The sequence below is a fragment of the Mangifera indica genome, unplaced genomic scaffold, assembly GCF_011075055.1.
Source record: "Mangifera indica cultivar Alphonso unplaced genomic scaffold, CATAS_Mindica_2.1 Un_0001, whole genome shotgun sequence".
NCBI lineage: Eukaryota > Viridiplantae > Streptophyta > Magnoliopsida > Sapindales > Anacardiaceae > Mangifera > Mangifera indica.
The window spans coordinates 1,288,753-1,304,192 of NW_025401093.1; the positions used below are offsets into that span (position 1 = coordinate 1,288,753).

The window sequence follows — 15,440 nt, forward strand, 5'->3', positions numbered from 1 at the left end:
TTTTTTATATAAACTTTACCTTTGTATCAATAAAAGAGTATTACAATTACATCCTATAAATTTGGAAATTTTACATTTTCACTATCCCCATATTGGGGTTATTTGACAATTATAAATATGTGAGATATGATATTTATTGTGTGGGAGAAAATTAAAATTTTATCATAGGTAAATTAATGTTCTAATTAGTAGGGATAAATTAATATTTATCAAAATTTGTACCGAATTTTTCAAAGTTATATTTTATATTTTTAGCTAAATATTTGCTTAATTAAAATAATATTTGTTTTATTTGAAAAGATATATAAAAAATTTGAAAATTACATGTAAAAAAACCCTAAGGTAACAAAAATCAATTTGCCCCCAATAAAAAATATCATAAAACCCCAAAAATTAGAAAATATTAAAAACCCCTACTAATAGGATCACATGTACTAAATAAAACACTTATGGTAAAAAATAACCAAATACACTAATTATATGCTCTTTAGCCCCTGCTCCTCATATACTTAAAAGTTACCTTAAACCCAACTTACCTGCTTGATCTGAAAAATAACAAATACAGTCATGTTTTTAACCCAAACCACCACATGTGATTTGCATGGTGATTACAAGTTATGCATAGTGATTAAATCATCTTAAATTTATCTTTTTCAAATAAGGTTTTATCTCAAATCAATCCTAAACCTATTCTAACACAAATTCATTAATAAATTTCATTAAAATCCCTAAAGGATTCAAGCTATTTCAGAGGAAAAAAAATCATAAAAACCTCAGCGAAAAACACTCTAAATTTACATCAAAATGCTTAAATCTATATACTATAAGCTGTTAATTATAATAATGAATGATTTACTAACGTGTTTTTGCTTATTTTGTTGTCAAATAAAAAAAGAGCAGAATTTCCAAATCTTGAGTTTGATAAAAAGGGTTGCGCAATGACCCAAAGTATGTGGGGGTAAGAATGCAAATTATAAAGTTGGAAATTAATTTAAACTTTGTTTATATGTAAATATTTTCTCAAATTGTGAAGTATTGTTGACAGGGTTCAAACTTCATGGGCTTAAAAACACTGCTAAAAAAGATAACAACGCCGAAGGCCCGGCCCGAACAGTACACAGCTCTGCCTAGGCATTGCTATTCTCTTTACCGCAAGATAAACCCTAAACCCTTCTTCTCAATATCCCCCGTTCTATTTCCAATTTTATGAGTTTAAATTAACGTATAACTTCATATCTATCTGCCTGTCAACAAAATTGTCTCTGTGCTTTGGTATATTTCTTCTGACATTGATAGTTTCAGCTGCAGAAGGTTTCATTTTTCATTTGAAATGCATCAATTTGTGAGAAATTTCATCTGGGTATGGTATCTCACAGCTTTTTATGGAGCTTTGGTAAGAAGGTCTTCACATTCGGATTCATAGGCCTTACTTTTTCAGATCGTTATGCTAGCACTCTTCCGGTACGCGGCGCATCTATGGCAACCACCTTTAATCCTAGAGCTGATTCTTTTGTGGGATCATTTTCTGAAATTTTTTTTTTTGAAAAGATTTTTGCTGGTAATTTTCATTCTCTGATTGTAGTTTTTTCGTGCAGATGACTATGTTCTAGTTGAGAAATTTTGTCTGGGAAATTACAAGTTTTCACATGGAGATGTGATTGTTTTTCGGTTAGTCGTTTTGTTTTGATATGATGCTTGGAAATATTTATACTTTATTAGTGAATTATGCGAATTCAGTGAACTATTGCACATGTTTTAAGCGAAGAAAATGTAAAATGATTTTTTCTTTTTACTTGAAATGGATTTGAATTGAATGACTCTTTTAATATGATATGCTCTATACATTCTTGGTGTTCTGTTGAACATCACTCTTTGCTTTTGGTTCTTGTTATAAAATTTTGTTATGCGATGGTGTTGAAATGTTCAGTGAGATTCATTTCAAAGCTGGTGAAGCATACACTGATGCAAAATTTTGATGCTGGAACTGACATTAGTAGTTGCAAATTTTTGCAGATCACCTCACAATCACAAAGAGAAACATGTGAAGAGAATTATTGATTCGCCAGGTGACTGGATTGGTACTCACAGTTCTTATGATGTTGTGAAGGTTCCGGATGGACATTGTTGGGTCGAGGGAGACAATCCTTCTTCTAGCATGGAGTCAAGAACTTATGGCCCAGTAAGTTCTTCAAAGCACCATACTTATGAATAACCTCATGATTAGGGTTGGATTCGACTCAAGCGAACTTGGCTCAAATTAGTGTTTAGTTCGATTTGAGTTGGAACTTCAATTTTGTAATTCGGCTTAAGTTGGGCTTGAATCTCCCTCCAGCAACACGATTTATTCTATTGGCAATTATGCATCCAGTTGGAAACACTATTTATCCATCAATGGTATTATTCATTTGACTGGCGACCATCGACAACATTTTCGGCCAATTCTAATTCAAACAGACTATTTAGGATTGGAACTGAATGCGAGGTAGTCCATAATAGGGCTTGGTTTGGTTCGAATCCAACCCTACTTATGATTAGATCTCAGGATTCTTAAGCAGAGTATTTCAACCCAACTTACTTGTTTAGATCCTCCTGATTTATTATTTACTGCTATTTTTAAAAGTTTATAGTCGCTAATTGATTCTCTTCAGCAATTTTTTTTTTTCTGCTTAAGCGAGCTGTTTTTGGCAGATTCCTTTGGGCCTAGTTCAAGGAAGGATCACCCATATTGTATGGCCTCCTCAAAGACTAGAAGCAGTGAAGAGAAATATTTATGCAGACAGACTTTCTTCTTTCTAATCAGGTTATGGTAGTTGATACTTTTAGTAGCGAGAATACATATTTTCCTTCATAATGCTTTACCATTTGATCAAGGCAACAATTTTTTGGAGATCCCTTGCTTAAGAACATAGAGTTTTTGGAAGTTTTAGACCGTTCTTTGATTTTGTTTATTAAGCAAGAATAAGAAAGAAGTAATCTTTCGGGGACAGTATTTGTACATTATTTATATTGTTAATGGTCAAGTTAATCAACTCAATAATGGATTTTGAGTTCAATATAATTGATTTTAATTCCTGGGTGAAACAGTGTTATTTATTTAGTAGTTTTAATATCTTAAATAGTTGAGATTCTGTATGCATGATCTGGTTTGATCAAGTTTAAAGAAGTTTTCAAATGAAATTGAAAAAACAATTTGACAATATCGCCAATCAAATCAATCTAAATTGAAAAATTATAGTTTGACCTAGTTTGATGGTATGATCTTGTAATTTTTTTTTTAAACAAAAATAAACTAAATTTAGACAGGAATTAATAACATTGTTCTTACTGAGTTGGATTATATTTCTATTTGAAAACTTCCTTGAACGTTTGTGTATATGAAATTGTGATAGAGTTTACAAAAACTAGCGAAATGCTTGTTCGGTTAGCTTCAATTCTTTGCAATTTTTGATGAAACGTTTCTATCAGTCTTGAAGCTGAGTAAAACTAGTAGTACAATGGCCGTATAATAACATAGAACTAAACCAGACAAAAAGAAAAGTAAAGAAAAGGTTAATTACCCATCTAGCATTTGTGGATCCATGAAACAAGCATCAAAGTCATGGGGTGGTTTAAAGGCACTTAACTGTTGCTCCATATATATTTAGAGCACCTTCTGCCACCCCCGTTAACCTTATCGTCATCCACCACCAGTATTTGTTTCCCTTTTGGTAACTGGGATTAAGTTATTTCTTTCTATTTACTTTCCACTTCTTGTTGCTTCAAAGAGCTTCTTGCAACCAGTAGAACTAGGCACTCAGCCAAACAGGCTTCAGCCGCAAATCTAAAACTCCAGCCGATTTAAGCTCATTGAACTCTGCTGGTTCTGCATAGGTTGCCAGGAGAAAAATCCTTTGAGTTGAGGTCTTCTATTTGCCTTTGCTGTTTGAGCTACTGATGAAATGCCAGTCCAGTTTCTTTGTTTCAAACATCTTTGTCAACGACTATAGCCAACATACTGGAGCAAAACAGAAAGGCAAGCATAAGCACAGAGTAACAAATCTGATATACAGCAACAGTAGTGTTTGCTGTAATTAAATTTTTTAAAAGGAAAAGAGATTGATGTGAACAAAACACCATATAAATAGCCATAGGCATTTGGAAAAATAAGTTCCAAACACATGGTAATCATGACAACATTTTCCATGTTCACCTTGGTCACTTGAATTCATAATAAGGTATAAGCAAATTTGGATGTAAGAACTTTTATCCGAACAGTACTTCGTCTAAATTTTAAAGAAAAAAAGAAAACAAGAAGCTCTATATTTATAAACCAGATCAATTCATTGTATGTCTTAATTAATTGGTACTTTTTCCAACATAAACAATTATCCAACAATGAATTCAACATTTATCATTGATGAGAACCTGGTTGCTTTTCCAGTGAACTCTCAATATACTACTCCAACAGAATTTCCACAACGCAACGCAATATAAATGGCAGCAATGGAGCAGTAAATGAAGGAAATGAAACAGACAGTAGAAGTAATGGAACTCAAGAACGATATTATTCATCAACAATCGTTACTCAAAGCTGTTGTATTGAGAGGTCAGTACTCTCTAAAGAATAAACATGACACTCAATACAATATCTTTCTAGACAATTCCTTGATACATGCAATCCTCCCCATTCCCTTTTTATTCATTACTCCAACTGAGTCTACTATCCTCTCCATTCTTGAGCAGCCAGGTGTCAACATTTGGAGCTGCTAACATGGACCTCCCAGGACCACTTTTCTCCAATGCTGGATCTGAACTTCCATGGAAAATTTCTCCTTTGTACCTGCATGAATAAACTTCAATAATAAGGGCTCTAACACTCCCCCTCAATCAGTCCCACCTTATCCTCAAGGTTACAGGTCGAAAGTTGTTGCTACACTTCAACTAAATTGATCAATAATCTCTCATAAAACATGTAGGTCAGCAACTGCAAAAACACCACGACACCAAGAGTAATTTGTATCATGAACAAAGTGGATTTAAACTGTTTGCACCGAGACTTCTAGACAGACTTCGTTGCCAGCATCATGAACACACAGGGGGACAACAACTCATAGACAGACTTCGTTGTCAGCATCTCCATCAAAAGAGAATCTGTGAACTCCAGCCTATGCCTGGCTTTAAGACTTTTTTTGTATATTTGAAGTGGAATTTCCTTTATAAGTTACAACGAGTACATTCTTTTGATTATTTCCTTTAGCTCAACGTCTTTGGGCCAATGCAACTTTGAAAAAACTGGATCATCTTATCATGCTTTTATTGATACATCCCATTAGTCATAGTTTTCTTCTATATCGAAATGAAAGACATCATGCATAACAACATTTTAGACATACTGAATAGTTTGAATATTACCTTTCTTTATCTCCTCTGTTTGCCTTTCTTTCATAATACCCATGAGTACAATTTCTCTTGAAATCACAAGTGGCATCTTACTTAGCTGAAAATCAGCATGGATACCCCAGTATCTATGCGCTTTTGAATATCCCCGTATATCCTTTCAACCCACATCCTCTTTCAGTGCCCAATATGTCTATAACTATAAGCTTAAAGGTGGGGTAACATTCCTCAACTGCAAACTCATCTTTTGAAGTCCGTCCCCAAAACTCTTTCTATGAATCTCTACTCTTTATTAAAATATCTAGAACCAAGATTATCTTACTAGCTAAAAGATAAAGAAGACACTGGACCCGGGGAAGACTCACTGAATTGTTTTGCATCAAAAGCATCTCTATTCCTTGGTAAGTGATATAATCTTCTGCTCTAAGATTTTTAATAATTTCAGTTCAAAAGGGAGGGAATTGAACAGCATCCACCTTTTTCTTCTATTTAATCTGGCTAGGTGCTTGATAGGAACTTGTATTAAGAAGAGGAATAGGAAATTTGTCCATACAAGCCCCAAAAAAAACTGATCAAAAAGCCTATGAACAACTTCCAATGATCAGGTCTCCCTAAGTTTATCTCTACCACCACACAAAATTTTTCAAACAAAAGATATAGGAGTGTAAAAGATATGAATATTTAACAAGCAGATACTCACAAAACAGCTTAGTTGGTCCTAACTGATTTCAATTAGGTGTGTAATTTGGTTGGGTTGGTGTGAGAAATTCGGATGGTATGAGTATGGAGTGTAAAAAATAACAAATGTATTGTTATTTGACCGCATGTTGAAGAGTTAGAAACACACTTTGTATCTTATTTTTAAGATGATCAATTATAAAAGCACAATTCAATTTTATATTTTCAATTATATACATTTTCAATTGATTTAGTAGTTTTAGTTTTTGAAACTAGATGTCTTTCCTCTGATTAATTCTTGCCTTTCTCCACATGTCCAAATACGAGTCTCCTCCCTTAATAGCCAATAGTTCACTCCTTTTTTTTAATAAACAAGGAAAAAACATGCTTATAGTTTAAATTTTGAATTTTGATTTTCTTTTAATTTAAAGTTTAATTAAAGGTAACAGTAGACCATGTAGGGTCAGGCTAGGCCAACTTTGGGCAACCCACTATGCTAACGGGTCGTGCTGGCCCATAGTAGTAGTAAAGCCCATGACACAACTTACGTTTTAAAAGGTCGTGTTACATTAAGCACTTAACAGACCACCAATTGACACTTGTGTAACATGTTAAGTTATGGATAAGAGCAGCTTCAAAAAATTTTGGATCGTGGTTCTTGCTATGATTGCTAGTATGCCCGTGTGTTGCATATACACAGTTGTATGTGTTAAGTTTTACGCAAAATAAAAAGGCTTGCTTAGGGTGTTTGGTTGATAATTACATATTTCAATTATAGAGAGAACATCACATATAAAGGAATAATTGCAAGTTTGACTAGCAGTAGGGTCACTAGAAAAAGTTGTTGATAACACCAGAATTACCGCCATAGCCATGTGAACGTTTAGTGTACATTGGAATCCGGAATGAAAAGCATGTGTAATAGATCTAAGTTATGGTTGGAAACGATTACTACAAGTGTTTGGCTTTGTGATTATGTCTGAAATAGGTATAAGATGTTGCAAAATGATCTATAATTTGTTGTTTTGATATGACTAAGAATTTTGTATGAGATAGATGTTTTGTGATAATCAGAAATGCATATTATTTTGATTAGAGAGTAAGGTGTTTGGGTAGAAAACCAAAAGGATTTTTGTGTTTCTAGATGCAGATGTACGGGTGTACATTGTGAGACAAATGCTCACACAACTTTGAGTATACCTATGATTATCGAGTACACGCAAGTGATCATTATGAGTACACCTGTTCAATGGTGAGTATGCTCATGGTTTGGTTGAAGTTACATGTACATCTAGGCTACCATGCTAGTCCTACCTGTACGCATAGAAATTTAAAGGTATGAGTGTACCCTGGTTAAAACACACCCATGTGAGATTGAATAAGAAGTACAAGGAAGAGAAATGGTCCATAAAACATGTACAATGTGAGAGAAAATGTAATTGATGTGTTCTAGGTAGAGTTATTAGGGTTTAGGCCAACCATGGTCGGGTTGGTTAGTTGGCTGACCAAGGCCACGTGATATATTTAATATTTTGCAAGTCAATTAGTATTTCTGATTTATCTTTTTCTTTGGCTTCCAATCAATATTGTCGTTGAAATTAATTGCCAACAAATATAGATTACACAATTTTTTTGAGTTTGCAAAGTTGATATGCTACAGTTTCTGGATGAAACATATATATTCATATTGAGAGCCTAAAAGCCATCATTCCTTTGATATCTATAGCATTGTTCAAACCACCGGTCATTTTGGGCTTGTTGGTGAATCGTTGGCATCGGCTATCAACGAAGATGTGTCAACAACATGTTGGTCTGGTTATTTTGTCCATATACGGTCGACGGCTTGGCTTGTTGGATATGAGTTTGGCTTGCCTACTTTTTGAGAGCTTGGCCAAAAGTTTTGGTATGTTTGGCCAAGTTTTTAGGGGTATTTTAGATTTTTTGTATATGTGGTTAAATATGTATAGTAGAAAAAAAAATGACTACATATATATAGCATAAAAGAAAATTAGTTAAAATAATTAATATTCTAGAAAGAAGAGTAAGTGCACTATTCTAACATTTAATTGGTAATTAATTAAAAATAACTTGTCAACTCAACTTATTTCAATTTACATTAAACTTAAGGGGAGTTTGGTTTGGATAATGTTTTATTATCAAAATAGAGAGATTACCTTAAAGATAGATTACTGAGAAAATTATTGTGTATAAATAATGACTATATTTGATAAAATTTAGTAAAAATGGATGGTATAGATAATTAATATGTTTGTTAACAGTAATAAAATAATACTAGTAATTTTTTTTTATTTAAATGCCCTTGAATATAATTATTTTTAAATATTTTTATATTATTTGTTATATTAATTAAAAATAAATTTATTTTTATCTTAAAAAATTAATAAATAATAATATAATTATAATAAAATCAATGTTACCTTAGTAATCTTTTAATACCTAAGATAAATATAATAATTAGATAACCACATATATTACTTGTCACATCAGCATTAGTAATAGAATATTACTGTAATATTTTATCACTAACAAACCAAACAAGGTAATATAAATAATAAAAAATAAATTACAAAACAATCTTTAAAAACCCTCAACCAAATGACCCCTTAAGAATTTTGATCCTTCCCTCATATTATTTTACCCAATGGATAAAGTCTTTTTTCTTTTAAATTCTTTCTTATTTTATCATTAAAAGATATTGTTTTCTTAATCTTTTTATTAATAATTTAATATAACATGGAATAATTTATTAAAATAAGATTTTATAAACTAATTTAATAAAAATAATGAATAATTTTTTTATATTGTTGGAGATATTTAATATTGGTGAACGCCCAAACATCCAAAACATTTAATACACATATATTCAATCATCATTCACAATTTTTACCACCTAGCATGCAAAATATTTTGTCATAATATGCACAATGATACTATAAAAAGGCGTGAAACTCAAGCTTCAATCATAATCCAAATTGCTTATACAAATATTCAAAAATCAATCACAATTTTTATGACCCACGATCTAAAATTTGCTTGCACAATCTGCACAATAATAGTATAAAAATCGTGAAATTCAAACATCAGTCACAATCACAGTTTCTTACACAAACATTCAAAAATTAATACAGTTTTATAACCCACCATCCAAAAGTTTCTTAGACAATATGTATAAAATTAAATTTACAAGTTTATCCCTAAATGAAAATTGCAAAGATAATAAGAGTGAAAAATCCACAACAATCAGACATTGTCCCAAGAGATGAGTGCAACAAAGAGAATAAAAGAAAAGTAAAAGGAAAGATCAAATGACAAAGAGGAAAAAATTAACAGTAAAGAAAAAAATAAAATTGGATTAATGAATTGATTAATAAGTTTTAAAATAGGAAATTTTGCTTAAGGAATATGTAAAATTTTTAGGAAAATTTTAAAAAAGTGTTTCAAAAAATTATAATATTAAGAAGGACAAAATACTATATCCCACCAAAGTTTGCTGAAGTGACAATTGTCATCCATTAAATTTAAAAAACTCAAACACCCATCTAGTTTGTCTCTATTGTTAACTTTTAAATAAATGATTTATTTACCCCTTTATAAATTTAAACTTGGGCTTTTTCCATTGCATCACTCTGGCCATTGATGCTTCATTGAGATATCTGACCCCTGATTTCCACCCCTCTACACTAGTAATAGAGCAGCTTGACGACCTCCAATGCTCTCTCATCGCTTGCTCTGCGATTGGGTGTTAACAACATACAGTTGGTGTCCTAACAACATCAAATCCTCTCTCATCATTTGCATTTTTTAGGTCCACCTCCATCAGCCCTTTCTATTGTAAACGGTGTCAAATCAACCTTTCTGGTTCGTGAAGATATCGTTGGGTACATTACTGTATTTTCAACCGACAAATGTCTCAATCCTAACAAGTGCTTCATTTTATGTATGACAATTGATTCGAGGTAACAGTTGAACTCCCTATGGATTTCATTATATCACTAGAGATCACCTAATTCTCGTCATTGTCCAAATGCAACCATCCTCTAGGCAATAAGAAGGTGTGTTCTAACATTACTAGAACTCCATCAAACGCTCTCCATCATCGTGGCCTCCAGAGAAGAACCAAATCCTGATATCGTTGTTTGTATAATAATCACTCTAAGTGAAAGTCATTGAGATCACTTGTAACCACTTCTCAAAGGCATTCACAAAAACTTGCTTTACATCATCAGCCAATTGGTTCTGTGGTGGAAATTTGTATGTCAGATCTCGCCTGTTTGATAGCCAACAACGTGCCAAGAAAGTAACTGTAATGCCAATTGTGGGGAGATGAGTGTTTTGACTGAGTTCATAGTTGTTAACCTATTGACCATGTCACGATTGCCACAACTGGGTTGTAAGATTTATTGAATGGTTTGACTATCGAGTTGACCTATGGGTTGAAGATTGAAGTTTCTCTTGTAGGTCTTAGTGGCCGATTCCAGTGAATCATCAAAGTCATCAATGATGTTTAAGGGCAACTCTGAAATGTAACTGAAGTAATGATAATACTATTTGATCTTGTTTAGGTCGTTATCTTGTCACTTGGATGATAGCCCATGAAGTTTTGGAACACATCCCACAAACTTTTCCCTTTTTTTGTGGAGTTCGGGAGTAACCATAAAGGGATTGATAATATGTTGGGCAAAAAATGAGTTGAAATTGGAGCAAGTGGAAGTGAAATAACTATAATCACCATCACTAAAAAATTGATGATACCTTATCTTCATTTTTAAAGGAGAAGAGAAAGGGGTTTAAAGACTAAACTGTAATAGAATTTTAACAAAAATGTTCTTTCTTTAGAAAGTGAGACATGGGATTTTTGGAGAAAATGGTTCCAAAGAAGAGTAGTGATGCAGTGGAAAAGTTGAGAGTTTAAGCATATAAAAGGGTAAATGAGTCATTTCTTTTAAAAGTTTATCTTATACAAAAATCTAAACTAAGTAGTCAGTTAGTGAAAAAAAATCGTATTAATAAGAGTCTAATTAGATAATTATCACTATTACTATAACCTAAATTGAGTAAGACTTTGATTTGAGCACATTTGCTGAAGCAAGAATTTGCACCAACAATATTATAATCGAATACAAATTGATGCAAGTGAGGAGGTTTTAAAAATAGTAAGGCATCACTGGAGAAATGGAGAGAAGAGAGACGAGAAAAAGAGGATAGGAGAAAGGAAGAGGAAATAAGAATAAGTTATTATATAATTTAAATAAAAATAATAACACAACTGCATTAAATGTTCAAAATAGTTTCATAATTAAACTAAAAAAAAGGACAAATGAGTAATTTAATGTAATACTAAATGATTTTCATTAATAGGAGTAGATGATGGGTTGAAAAATAAAAAAATTGCAAACTTAAAGGGTGGACTTGTCTTTCGATCAAAGTTTTGGGTGGACAAAGGTGTTCACCCTTTTTATTGAAGTAATATTATGTAGGTCATTAGTCCTTGCCAACAGGTCGTAATTTCCAGGAAAATTCACTACATTTCATTTTCGGGAAACTTCTGTAAATTTCTGTTAGGCTGTGCTGTAGCGCATGAGATGGAGGAGAGTAAAGTGGGGTCACTGCCACTAGTGCAGAACAATAGCGACATTTGCGCGTATCGGACGTGTCAATTTTTGCCTTACACCTGTAGCTGAAGTTTAAGGGAATTATAGTTTAAATTTTGAAAATTGATTTTCGGATTTTGATTTTTTTAATTTAAAGTTTAATTTAAGTTAAAAAAATTATTATAAAATTTAAATGTTGAAAATTAAATTTTATCAAATATATATTTTTAATTAAAAATTAACACAACAAGACCTAAACAAAAAGAATATGTTTTATGAGTGATAAATAGACATGAGTGAAACTCCTAATTTAATTTCAAATTTTCCTTCATTTTTTTATATAAACTTTACCCTTATATCAATAAAAGAGTATTACAATTACATCCTATAAATTTGGAAATTTCACATTTTCACTATCCCCATATTGAGGTTATTTGACAATTATAAATATGTGGAGATATGATATTTATTGTGTGGGAGAAAATTGAAATTTTACTATAGGTAAATTGATATTCTAACTAGTAGGGATAAATTAATATTTATCAAAATTTGTACCGAATTTTTCAAAATTATATTTTATATTTTTAGTTTAATATTTGTTTTACTTGAAAAGATGAATAAAATATTTGAAAATTACACATTGAAAATCTTAAAATAAAAAAAAATCAATTTCCCCCCAATAAAAATATCATAAAACCCTAAAAATTACAAAATATTAAAAACCCCTACTAATAGGATCACCTGTATTGAATAAAACATATATAGTGAAAAATAATTAAATACACTAACCACATGCTCCCTAGCTCCTGCTCTCCTGTGTACTTAAAAGGTACCTTAAACTTCACTCACCTGCTTGATTTGAAAAATAACAAATATACTCATGTTTTTAACCCAAACCGCCACCCGTGATTTGTGTGATGATTACAAATCATGCATAGTGATTAAATCATCTTAAATCTATCTTTTTCAAATATGGTTTTATCCCAAATCAATCCTAAACCTATTCTAACACAAATTCATTAATAAATTTCATCAAAATCCCCAAAGGATTCAAGCTATTTCAGAGGAAAAAAAATCATAAAAACCTCAGCGAAAAACACTCTAAATTTACATCAAAATGCTTAAATCTATATACTATAAGCTATTAATTATAATAATGAATGATTTACTAACGTGTTTTTGCTTATTTTGTTGTCAAATAAAAAAAGAGCAGAATTTCCAAATCTTGAGTTTGATAAAAAGGGTTGCGCAATGACCCAAAGTATGTGGGGGTAAGAATGCAAATTATAAAGTTGGAAATTAATTTAAACTTTGTTTATATGTAAATATTTTCTCAAATTGTAAAGTATTGTTGACAGGGTTCAAACTTCAGGGGCTTAAATTACACTGCTAAAAAAGATAACAAAGGCCGAAGGCCCGGCCCGAACAGTACGGAGCTCTGCCTAGGCATTGCTGTTCTCTTTACCGCAAGATAAACCTTAAACCCTTCTTCTCAGGATCCCCCGTTCTATTTCCAATTTTATGAGTTTAAATGAAGGTATAACGTCATATCTATCTGCCTGTCAACAAAATTGTCTCTGGGCTTTGTTATATTTCTTCTGACATTGATAGTTTCAGCTGCAGAAGGTTTCATTTGTCATTTGAAATGCATCAATTTGTAAGAAATTTCATCTGGGTATGGTATCTCACAGCTTTTTATGGAGCTTTGGTAAGAAGCTCTTCACATTCGGACTCATAGGCCTTACTTTTTCAGATCGTTATGCTAGCATTCTTCTGGTACGCGGCGCATCTATGGCACCCACCTTTAATCCTAGAGCTGATTCTTTTGTGGGATCATTATCTGAAATTTTTTTTTTTTGAAAAGATTTTTGCTGGTAATTTTCACTCTCTGATTGTAGTTTTTTCGTGCAGATGACTATGTTCTAGTTGAGAAATTTTGTCTGGGAAATTACAAGTTTTCACATGGAGATGTGATTGTTTTTCGGATGGTCGTTTTGTTTTGATATGATGCTTAGAAATATTTATACTTTATTAGTGAATTATGCGAATTCAGTGAACTATTGCACATGTTTTAAGCGAAGAAAATGTAAAATGATTTTTTCTTTTTACTTGAAATGGATTTGAATTGAATGACTCTTTTAATATGATATGCTCTATACATTCTTGTTGTTCTGTTGAACATCACTCTTTGTTTTTGGTTCTTGTTATAGAATTTTGTTATGCGATGGTGTTGAAATGTTCAGTGAGATTCATTTCAAAGCTGGTGAAGCATACACTGATGCAAAATTTTGATGCTGGAACCTGACATTAGTAGTTGCAAATTTTTGCAGATCACCTCGCAATCACAAAGAAAAACATGTGAAGAGAATTATTGGTTCGCCAGGTGAATGGATTGGAACTCACAGTTCTTATGATGTTGTGAAGGTTCCAGATGGACATTGTTGGGTCAAGGGAGACAATCCTTCTTCTAGCATGGAGTCAGGAACTTATGGCCCGGTAAGTTCAAAGCACCATACTTATGAATAACCTCATGATTAGGGTTGGATTCGACTCAAATTAGTGTTTAGTTCGATTTGAGTTGGAACTTCAATTCTTTAATTCGGCTTGAGTTGGGCTTGAATCTCCCTCCGGCAACACGATTTATTCTATTGGCAATTATGCATCCAGTTGGAAACACTATTTATCCATCAATGGTATTATTCATTTGACTGGTGACCATCGACAACATTTTCGGCCAATTCTAATTCAAACAGACTATTTAGGATTAGAATTGAATGCGAGGTAGTTCATATTAGGGCTTAGTTTGGTTCAAATCCAACCCTACTTATGATTAGATCTTAAGATTCTTAAGCAGAGTATTTCAATCCAACTTACTTGTTTAGATCCTTCTGATTTATTATTTACTGCTATTTTTAAAAGTTTATAGTCGCAAATTGATTCTCTTCAGCAATTTTTTTTTTTTTCTGCTTAAGCGAGCTGTTCTTGGCTGATTCCTTTGGGCCTAGTTCAAGGAAGGATCACCCATATCGTATGGCCTCCTCAAAGACTAGGAGCAGTGAAGAGAAATATTTATGCAGACAGACTTTCTTCTTTCTAATCAGGTTATGGTAGCTGATACTTTTAGTAGCGAGAATACATATTTTCCTTCGTAATGCTTTACCATTTGATCAAGGCAACAATTTTTTGGAGATCCCTTGCTTAAGAACATAGAGTTTTTGAAAGTTTTAGACTGTTCTTTGATTTTGTTTATTAAGCAAGAATAAGAAAGAAGTAATCTTTTGGGGACAGTATTTGTACATTATTTATATTGTTAATGGTCAAGTTAATCAACTCAATAATGGATTTTGAGTTCAATATAATTGATTTTAATTCCTGGGTGAAGCAGTGTTATTTATTTAGTAGTTTTAATATCTTAAATAGTTGAGATTCTGTATGCATGATCTGGTTTGATCCAATTTAAAGAAGTTTTCAAATGAAATTGAAAAAACAATTTGACAATATCGCCAATCAAATTAAACCAAATTGAAAAATTATAGTTTGACCTAGTTTGATGGTATGATCTTGTAATTTTTTTTTTGACAAAAATAAACTAAATTTAGACAGGAATTAACAAAACACATTGTTCTTACTGAGATGGATTATATTTCTATTTGAAAACTTCCTTGAACGTTTGTGTATATGAAATTGTGATAGAGTTTACAAAAACTAGCGAAATGCTTGTTTGGTTAGCTTCAAATCTTTGCAATTTTTGATGAAACATTTCTATCAGTCTTG

The 15,440-nt window shown here is 32.0% G+C and overlaps 1 protein-coding gene across 6 annotated transcripts; it reads left to right on the forward strand.

Annotated features, from left to right (window-relative positions):
- The first annotated feature begins 1,107 nt into the window (after positions 1–1,107).
- LOC123205020 (mitochondrial inner membrane protease subunit 2-like) lies at positions 1,108–15,047 on the forward strand. 6 transcript variants are annotated; one of them, XM_044621810.1, is made up of 6 exons: positions 1,108–1,222; positions 1,303–1,393; positions 1,596–1,668; positions 2,014–2,179; positions 2,689–2,800; positions 13,290–15,047. In XM_044621810.1, exons 2-5 carry the CDS (start codon positions 1,363–1,365, stop codon positions 2,794–2,796), a joined length of 378 nt encoding a protein of 125 aa, XP_044477745.1. In that variant the 5' UTR covers positions 1,108–1,222; positions 1,303–1,362; the 3' UTR covers positions 2,797–2,800; positions 13,290–15,047. The 6 variants fall into 6 exon arrangements, 3 of the variants coding, with proteins under 3 accessions (XP_044477745.1, XP_044477744.1, XP_044477743.1); XR_006499684.1 differs by having other exon boundaries at positions 1,110–1,393; positions 13,290–13,341; positions 13,420–15,047; XM_044621809.1 differs by having other exon boundaries at positions 1,110–1,393.
- The last annotated feature ends 393 nt before the right edge of the window (positions 15,048–15,440 follow it).